At 47.7% G+C, this 9,211-nt stretch overlaps 1 protein-coding gene across 1 annotated transcript in view; it reads right to left on the bottom strand.

Annotated features, from left to right (window-relative positions):
• Positions 1-1,215: 1,215 nt before the first annotated feature.
• The window catches only part of xylb (xylulokinase homolog (H. influenzae)), a 305,630-nt gene continuing 297,634 nt past the window's right edge, over positions 1,216-9,211 (bottom strand). The window contains exon 19 of the mRNA XM_072508129.1: positions 1,216-3,891. Within this exon, the coding sequence (XP_072364230.1) occupies positions 3,829-3,891 (63 nt within the window). The 3' untranslated portion in view covers positions 1,216-3,828. The remainder of the gene's footprint in view (positions 3,892-9,211) is intronic.

Raw genomic sequence — 9,211 nt, 5'->3', positions numbered from 1 at the left:
GGCTCTACCCCCCCCAACACCATGACTCTACCCCCCCCCCAACACCACGGCTCTACCCCCCCAACACCACCACTCTACCCCCCCAACACCACGGCTCTACCCCCCCCAACACCATGACTCTACCCCCCCCCAAAACACCACGGCTCTACCCCCCCAACACCACCACTCTACCCCCCCAACACCACGGCTCTACCCCCCCAACACCACCACTCTACCCCCCCAACACCACGGCTCTACCCCCCCCCAACACCACGGCTCTACCCCCCCAACACCACCACTCTACCCCCCCAACACCACGGCTCTACCCCCCCCCAACACCACCACTCTACCCCCCCAACACCACCACTCTACCCCCCAACACTATGACTCTACCCCCCCCCCAACACCACGGCTCTACCCCCCCAACACCACCACTCTACCCCCCCAACACCACCACTCTACCCCCCCAACACCACCACTCTACCCCCCCAACACCACCACTCTACCCCCCCAACACCACCACTCTACCCCCCCAACACCACCACTCTACATTAGCATTGAGGGTGGCTGTGAGGCTCCTGGATGGAGTCTTATGAGAGGCCAAGCTGCAAAGGCAGAATGGAGGACTCAGGAATGGGTTGCATCCCTGCCTCGTGAGGAATTAACACCTTCTCATTGGGAAAGCACAACTGAACTGTAGCAGAACTCCACACTTAGGCAGCATTGTGAGGACAAAGTGGTAAAGCTCTATGGAATTTCAATTCCACGTGTCTGGGAAGTTTTACTGTCAGGAATTAGTGCGTTGGGCTGTGAAATGGGAGAATGAGGGTGCCCTCTAGGTACGTGCTTGTCATGTTAATTGCAGGCTTCACTCTAATCAGCTGTGCCTCGTCTGCCACAAGAGGCAGTCATTTGTGTGATATGCTACCTCTCCCGCTGACGGTCGCACCGATTCTCTCACTGGACCTGACACTTCATCGTTTTCGGCATGGTTACAACCTTATAATTCACTACATTTCCATCGCTCTTCAGTTCTGTAGAAGTGTCTTATGGAATCAAAACATTAATTCTGTTTCTTTCTCCACAGATACTACCAGACCTGCTGTGTTTATCCAGCATTTTCTGTTTTTAATTCAGATACACAGCAATGTGATTTAATGCAATTAAGTACCAGGGGATCTACTGTGGGGGAAACAATATGGAGAAACGGTAGAATCTATCTGGTACTATTTTGGGGGGGGGGGGCGGTGTAAGAACAAAGAGACCTGGGGATGCATATTCACAAATATTTTCAGGGCAACTTGATATCTGTGGTTATTTTGGCTTTGTAAAAAGTGGCAATGAACACAAAAATAAGAGTCATTTTAAACATTTGCAAATCTCGGTTTTAAATGGACTATTGTATACAATTCTGGGCAGGCACTTTAGGACGGATTTCTAAGCCCTGGAAATGGTGCAGAAGAGATTCGCCAAGATGATACCGAGATAGAAGGGGAAACAGTTATGTGGAGGGACTGGAAAAGATGGGACTGTTTTCCGTGGAGCAGGGAAGATCAACGGGAGACCTCAAAATTATGAAGAGTTTTGCGAGAGAAAACAGGGAGAAACTATGCTCTCAGGCAAGTGCGTTGTTAACCAGAGGTCTTAGAAGCATTGCAAATGCATTGCTAATAATAATAATCGCTTATTGTCACAAGTAGGCTTCAATGAAGTTACTGTGAAAAGCCCCTAGTCGCCACATTCTGGCGCCTGTTCAGGGAGGCTGTTACGGGCTGTTACGAGATGGTGATATAGTGGTAATGTTACTGGACCAGCAACCCAAATACCAGTCTCATAGAACTATAGCAATGTTACAGCACAGAAGGAGGCCATTCAGCCCACCTTGTCTATGCCAGCCTGGGGACACCCAGGTGCCCATTCTAATCCCACCTTCCTGCACCCGGTCCATAGCCCTGTAGCTTAGAGCATTTAATGCTCTGGGAAGAAGGGTTCAAATCCCACGGCAGCTGGTGGAATTTAAAATCCATGAATAAATTGGAAATTAAAAGCCAGAAATTAAAAGCAGGGAGACGGTGGTGTAGTGGTATTGATGCTGGACTGGTGATCCAGAGACCCACGGTAATAACTCTGGGGACCCAGGTTCGAATCCGCCAAGGCAGATGGTGGAAATTGAATCCAATGAATATCTGGAAGTAAAAATCTAATGATGAGCATTGTAGTATAAAAAACCCACCTGATTCAAGATTGTCCTTTCGGGAAGGAAATCTGCAGTCCTCACCTGTGTGCTGGACAGTCACACGAAAGGTGGCTCTCCCTTGGAAACTTTGAATTAGGCCCTTTTAACCCAAAAGTCGGACACCGAAACAACAGAAAAGCCCCCCACCCTTACCCTAAACAATCACCCGAGGAAACGGCCTCAAACCAGCCACAGAGCCAGGAAAACGGTAAAAGCTGCAAGAGAGTACCCGAACAGGGGCCGGAGTGCGGCAACAAGGGGATTTTCACGGTAACCTCATTTCAGAGTTAATGTAAGCCTACTTGTGAGACTAATAAAGATTATTACATGGGCTGCAGCGGCTCAAAAAAGCAGCGCACCACCTCCTTCTCAAGGGCAATTAGGAATGGGCAACAAATGCTGGTCCAGCCAGCGAAGCCCACATCCCGTAAAAATGAATTTTAAAAAAGTGACTAGGTGACTCAATGCCCATGAAACTATTATTGAATGTAACAAAAACTCAGCTGATTCACGAGTGTCCTTCAGGGTGTGGCCACCCAAAATGGCCGCCTACAAAGGGTAATGGGAGTTGTAGTCAAGCTGGGACACAGACACAGCCCCTGTGTATTGTGCAAAGGAAAACCAGACCGAACTGAAACCTGCACCTGTTAAAGGTCAATCACCGATTTCCCCAGGACAATAGACTCAAATCAAGGAATAGCAACAGTAGCAGACTCCCTGTCGCCACCTCCCTTATTTGGAAAGGCATACACACTTGGAACAATAACGACTAGGACCCGCCCAGCCATCAAGGTACCCGCCCCTAATTGGCCAGTATCGATCAGAGTGATTGAGACTCTATCGATCCATTGGACCCTGAGTTAACCCCACCCAAAAAGGCACGAAAGAGAAGAAGGATAAGAAGCCCTGCGCACTAGGGATCGGTCTTTTTTGGGATCAGCCTGTGCCCACACCAATTGCAGCATAACGACCAGCCAAGTTCAAGACCATGATTGCTACCTGAGAGAGACGAGCTGCAGCCGAGATGAACCTGACGATTTCCAGCCGGCACACGTGGGCACTAAGATAAAGGCCTTATCTACCCGCAAAGAGCCGGTCATCCAGAAGTTAAGTAAAGGTCATCTTAGTTGATAGATGTAGTTTAATACATAGCCGCGTGTATCACTGCACAGAGAGATAAGTCTTGTGTTCAATAATAAACTGTCCTTTGAACCAACATCCTGGTTGTGTGGTCATTTGGTCAATACAAGAAACGTACTCGCGGCTTGTGGTTTGATAATAAAGTGGCAACAAGGGAAGGAAATCTGCCATCCTTACCCTGGTCTGGCCTACACGTGACGCCGGACCCACAGCAATGTGGTTGATTCTCAGCTACCCTCTGAAATGGTCCAGCAAACCCACTCAGGTAAAGAGCAATTAGGGATGGGCAACAAATGCGAGCCTAGCCAGCGATACCCACATCCCGTGATAGAATAAAGAAAATAAAAACTGTGGGGTGGTCTAAATTGAACAACTCTTTCAAAGAACTAGCACAAGCGTGACAGGATGAATGGCCTCCTTCTAGACTGTAAGGTTCTATGATTCCAGGATTCCCGCAGATTGTTCTTCATTGTTCAGCAACTGTTCCGCACCAACTTTTCCAGTTCCATGTATCGTGTCAGCATTGGTCCATATACCTGGAAGAAAAAGAATTGAAGACAAAAAAAAGAAAGAACTGTGTATGATCCTGCACATTTTTCAACATTGCTTAGCCCTGTCCATAGTAACTTTTAAATTAGGTTTCACACGTGAATTCAATCAAAGCAAGATAGTGGCACTATTGGTTTGAATGAAATGAAATGAAAATCGCTTATTGTCACGAGTAGGCTTCATTGAAGTTACTGTGAAAAGCCCCTCGTCGCCACATTCCGGCGCCTGTTCGGGGAGGCTGGTACGGGAATTGAACCGCGCTGCTGGCCTGCCTTGGTCTGTTTTAAAAGCCAGCGATTTTGCCCAGTGTGCTAAACCAGCCCCTGATGGTTTGGTACCAGGGGCGTCATTCTCCGACCCCCCGCCGAGTCGGAGAATGGCCGTTGGCCGCCGTGAATCCCGCCCCCGCCGAAGTCTCCGGTACCGGAGATTGGGATGGGCTGAAGTCCCGCCCAGAAATTGCCTGTCCCGCCGGCGTAAATCAAAGCTGGGATTTACCGGCGGGACCAGGCGGCGTGGGCGGGCTCCGGGGTCCTGGGGGGGGGGCGCGGGGCGATCTGACCCCGGGGGTGCCCCCACGGTGGCCTGGCCCGCGATCGGGGCCCACCGATCCGCGGGCGGGCCTGTGCCGTGGGGGCACTCTTTCCCTTTCGCCTCCACCACGGCCTCCACCATGGCGGAGGCGGAAGAGACTCTCCCCACTGCGCATGCGTGGGAAACTGTCGGCGGCCGCTGACGCTCCCGCGCATGCGCCGCATTTCCGCGCCAGCTGGCGGGGCAACAAACACCATTTCCGCCAGCTGGCGGGGCAACAAACGCCATTTCCACCAGCTGGCGGGGCGGAAATTCCTCCGGCGTCGGCCTAGCTCCTCAATGTTGGGGCTCGGCCCCCAAAGATGCGGAGCATTCCGCACCTTTGGGCCGGCGCGATGCCCGTCTGATTGGCGCCGTTTTTGGCGGCGCCGTTGGGGGAGAATTTCGCCCCAGATGTCATACTCTTCACCATATAAAGTCCAAGTTCATTCAAGAGTGGAATACTGTCAGTGCTTCATACTGCCTGTGCTTACTGCAAAGACTCGTGTTCATCGTAATGAACTAATCCTTTCCTAAAATCTCCTTGCCCTGCTAATACAACCTACAGACTTTTAAAATACAGGCTCAGCATCACCATGACTGCTGAATTCATCTCACCTCCCCTCCTACTATTCTCAACACTGTTGATGTCCACAAAATGGGTCTCGCTCTTTAAATAACTTTCCCAATTAAAAAGTATAGAACCAAAGAATTGCATACATACAACTTACTCTGTGGGAATATATTGCTGGTTAAGGGTCTGGTATATTTGGGTGGGTTCATCGGCATACTTGGCATATCTTGGCGAGTGTGGGTCAACATTTCACAGGTATTGTAATAGCTGTGCTGGGGAAATCGCAGAAGGTGCCTACTCTGGTGAGCAATTCAGCAGGTGTGACTTTCGTTCTTGATTATGGAATAAAAATGGCACAACTTGCATAGCAGATTCCCGGGAGGACTCTGCACCATCACTGCCAACTCACAGTCGAAATCGGCCAACAATTTAATACGTAAATAGTCACATGTGCAGGTACCAGTATAAGCTGTGGCTTGAACATGGGAAGTCAATTAAAAGCAGCTACCAGCTGGATTTTGATTCAACGAATGAATTCACGGTGATTAAAATATATTAATAAGTTTATTTATGAAAAGGTGCAACAATAGCTGTTTGCTGTTGGCACTTGCGATATGTCTGGAAATATGTGATGGAGCTATGTTGCTTTCATATTACTTTCGAACTATGTTAATGTCAGAGCCTCCCAGCAAGTGGATCTTGTCTCTTTTCCTTTCTTACTCACCCACCAGATTCAATGCAAGAAGTGGAGCCATTTTACATCAGACCCACACTGTAGGGTATGGTGGTGCTAACATTTTTTGTAAAAACATATGTTTATTCAGAATTTTTCAACAAAAATTTTCAACCCTTCAACCCCCGCCCCGGTAACAAAAAAGAAAAGTCGCAGAGCAAGACATAAACATGTCAATCCAACATAATACAGAACTTTGTACAATGGGTTCCTCCCGCACATATTGACTTTCCCATATGTTTATGTTTTTCCTTTCTCAAGTGCCCCTAGGGAAAACCCCTTTCCCCGCCCACCCTTCTACCCGCCCCCCCCCCCCCCCCGAAAGAAACACCCCCTCCTCCCTCCCTGGGTTGCTGCTGCTGACCGACCTCCATCTAACGCTCCGCGAGATAGTCTAGGAACGGTTGCCACCGCCTGAAGAACCCCTGCGCAGACCCTCTCAAGGCAAACTTTATCCTCTCCAGCTTGATGAACCCTGCCATGTTGTTTATCCAGGCTTCCACACTGGGGGGCTTCGCGTTGGTGGTGCTAACATGAGATGACGCGCAATGTAAAAGCAGTTTACCTAAATGAAGAAGAGACACAACCCTCTAACCGATATGAAACAAAATTAGTAACTCATCGAACAGGGATCATCCTAGTTATAGGAACAGAAATGGACTGTTCAGCCCCTCAAGCCTGCTCCACCATTCAACTAGGTCATGGCTGAACTACACTTCAACATTCACCTGCCTTTGAGACAGTGGCGTAGTGGTATTGTCGCTGGACTAATATTCCAGAGACCCAGAGTAATGCTCAGGGGACTGGGTTTAAATCCCAGCAGATGGTGAAATTTGAACTCAATGAAAATATGGAATTTAAGGAAGACTAATGATGAAACCTTTGTCGATTGTTGTTTAATAATTATTTTTAATAATCTTTATTGTCACAAGTAGGCTTACATTAACACTGCAATGAAGTTACTGTGAAAAGCCCCTAGTTGCCACATTCTGGCGCTTGTTCGGGTAAACAGAGGGAGAATTCAGAATGTCCAAATTACCTAACAAGCACGTCTTTCGGGACCTGCAGGAGGAAACCGGAGAACCCGGAGGAAACCCACGCAGACACAGGGAGAACATGCAGACTCCACACAGACAGTGACCCAAGCCGGGAATCGAACCTGCCGCTGTGAAACAACTGTGCTACCCACTGTGATGCCTTCACAATGTCCTTTAGGGAAGGAAATCTATCGTCCTTATCTGGTCTAGATCCACAGCAATGCTGTTGACTCTTAACTGCACTCTGGGTGGGGCAATAAATGCTGGCCCAACCAACAACGTCCACATCCCACGATCAAGCACTGCACTGTAAATTTTATGATTTAAATTAAAAAAAGATCCCTTAATGTTTTTACCTAACAAAAAAAACTTTGGGTGGTATTTTCTGGCCCTTCCTGCCAGAGGTAACTTCAAGTCCTGTTGATGGTGACTCCCACCCCCGCAGTGGGTTCCCCGGCGGTGTAATGGGCGAGCCACGGCAAACAGTGTAGACATTGGCGATACCGGAACATCCCGCTGGATGCGAATGGCGGGTCGCCTATGCTGCCGGAAAACCCGCCGTGGAGCGGCGCTAAAATCCCGCCCTATCAATTGATGCAGAATCCATAGGTTTTTGAGGGGAATGTTCCATAATTCTCCTATTCTTGGTGTGAAAAGGCACGTCCCGATTTAACACTAAAAATTACCTAAATACTAATTTTAAGATGATGCAACTTTTCTGGATTTCCCAACCAGTGAATAAAATCTTTATGTCAAAATAGTTCTCCATAAAAAGCAGCATATAATCAGGTATTGGCTGGGATAATGTTACAATTTTAAAAAGTGCCTCGTAGCAAATAGGGGATTCAAATCCAATGATCGTCTATTGGATTATTCTAATCAAAACTCTTAGCAACACATTTGGAATTGTGAGCAGTTCTTTCAAATGTCACCCCTCCATGCCATCTCAGTGTGTGTCTGGAGAGTAGGGGGAATCAGCGATCATACCTCCTCCAAAATCTTTGAGTTTTATTTTTAAAAATCAGTCCTGATTAATTATAAATAAGTTAACATTTTTACACTTCACAATTGGCAGAATCTTAATCTTAAAAAAAAGGAAAATCAAAGTGCCATTTGGATTTTCAGCACACCAACCAGACTTCTTTCTTATCAAGTATAGCTAACCCCATGAGTTCGCAACCAGTTTTTTTCTGCAACCCAAAATCTGTCAGCCAATCCGGCAGGTGTTTTTCTTAAGGAGACTATTCTGTGGAGTCTCAAAAGTTGAGACTCCATCCTTGTTGAAAGATTTATTTCAAAACCCAGTTATATAATGTAATAAAGGTGTTTTCTTCCAACAACCTCTTCATTGAACAAAGAACAAAGAACAAAGAAATGTACAGCACAGGAACAGGCCCTTCGGCCCTCCAAGCCCGTGCCGACCATACTGCCCGACTAAACTACAATCTTCTACACTTCCTGGGTCCGTATCCTTCTATTCCCATCCTATTCATATATTTGTCAAGATGCCCCTTAAATGTCCCTATCGTCCCTGCTTCCACTACCTCCTCCGGTAGTGAGTTCCAGGCACCCACTACCCTCTGCGTAAAAAACTTGCCTCGTACATCTACTCTAAACCTTGCCCCTCTCACCTTAAACCTATGCCCCCTAGTAATTGACCCCTCTACCCTGGGGAAAAGCCTCTGACTATCCACTCTGTCTATGCCCCTCATAATTTTGTATACCTCTATCAGGTCGCCCCTCAACCTCCTTCGTTCCAGTGAGAACAAACCGAGTTTATTCAATCGCTCCTCATAGCTTATGCCCTCCATACCAGGCAACATTCTGGTAAATCTCTTCTGCACCCTCTCTAAAGCCTCCACATCCTTCTGGTAGTGTGGCGACCAGAATTGAACACTATACTCCAAGTGTGGCCTAACTAAGGTTCTATACAGCTGCAACATGACTTGCCAATTCTTATACTCAATGCCCCGGCCAATGACGGCAAGCATGCCGTATGCCTTCTTGACTACCTTCTCCACCTGTGTTGCCCCTTTCAATGACCTGTGGACCTGTACTCCTAGATCTCTTTGACTTTCAATACTCTTGAGGGTTCTACCATTCACTGTATATTCCCTACCTGCATTAGCCCTTCCAAAATGCATTACCTCACATTTGTCCGGATTAAACTCCATCTGCCATCTCTCCGCCCAAGTCTCCAGACAATCTAAATCCTGCTGTATCCTCAGACAGTCCTCATCGCTATCCGCAATTCCACCAACCTTTGTGTCGTCTGCAAACTTACTAATCAGACCAGTTACATTTTCCTCCAAATCATTTATATATACTACAAAGAGCAAAGGTCCCAGCACTGATCCCTGTGGAACACCACTGGTCACAGCCCTCCAATT

This window comes from Scyliorhinus torazame, chromosome 6 (assembly GCF_047496885.1).
Source record: "Scyliorhinus torazame isolate Kashiwa2021f chromosome 6, sScyTor2.1, whole genome shotgun sequence".
NCBI lineage: Eukaryota > Metazoa > Chordata > Chondrichthyes > Carcharhiniformes > Scyliorhinidae > Scyliorhinus > Scyliorhinus torazame.
Note: the sequence above shows the minus strand (reverse complement) of the source record. Positions and strands in the feature narration are given on the sequence as shown.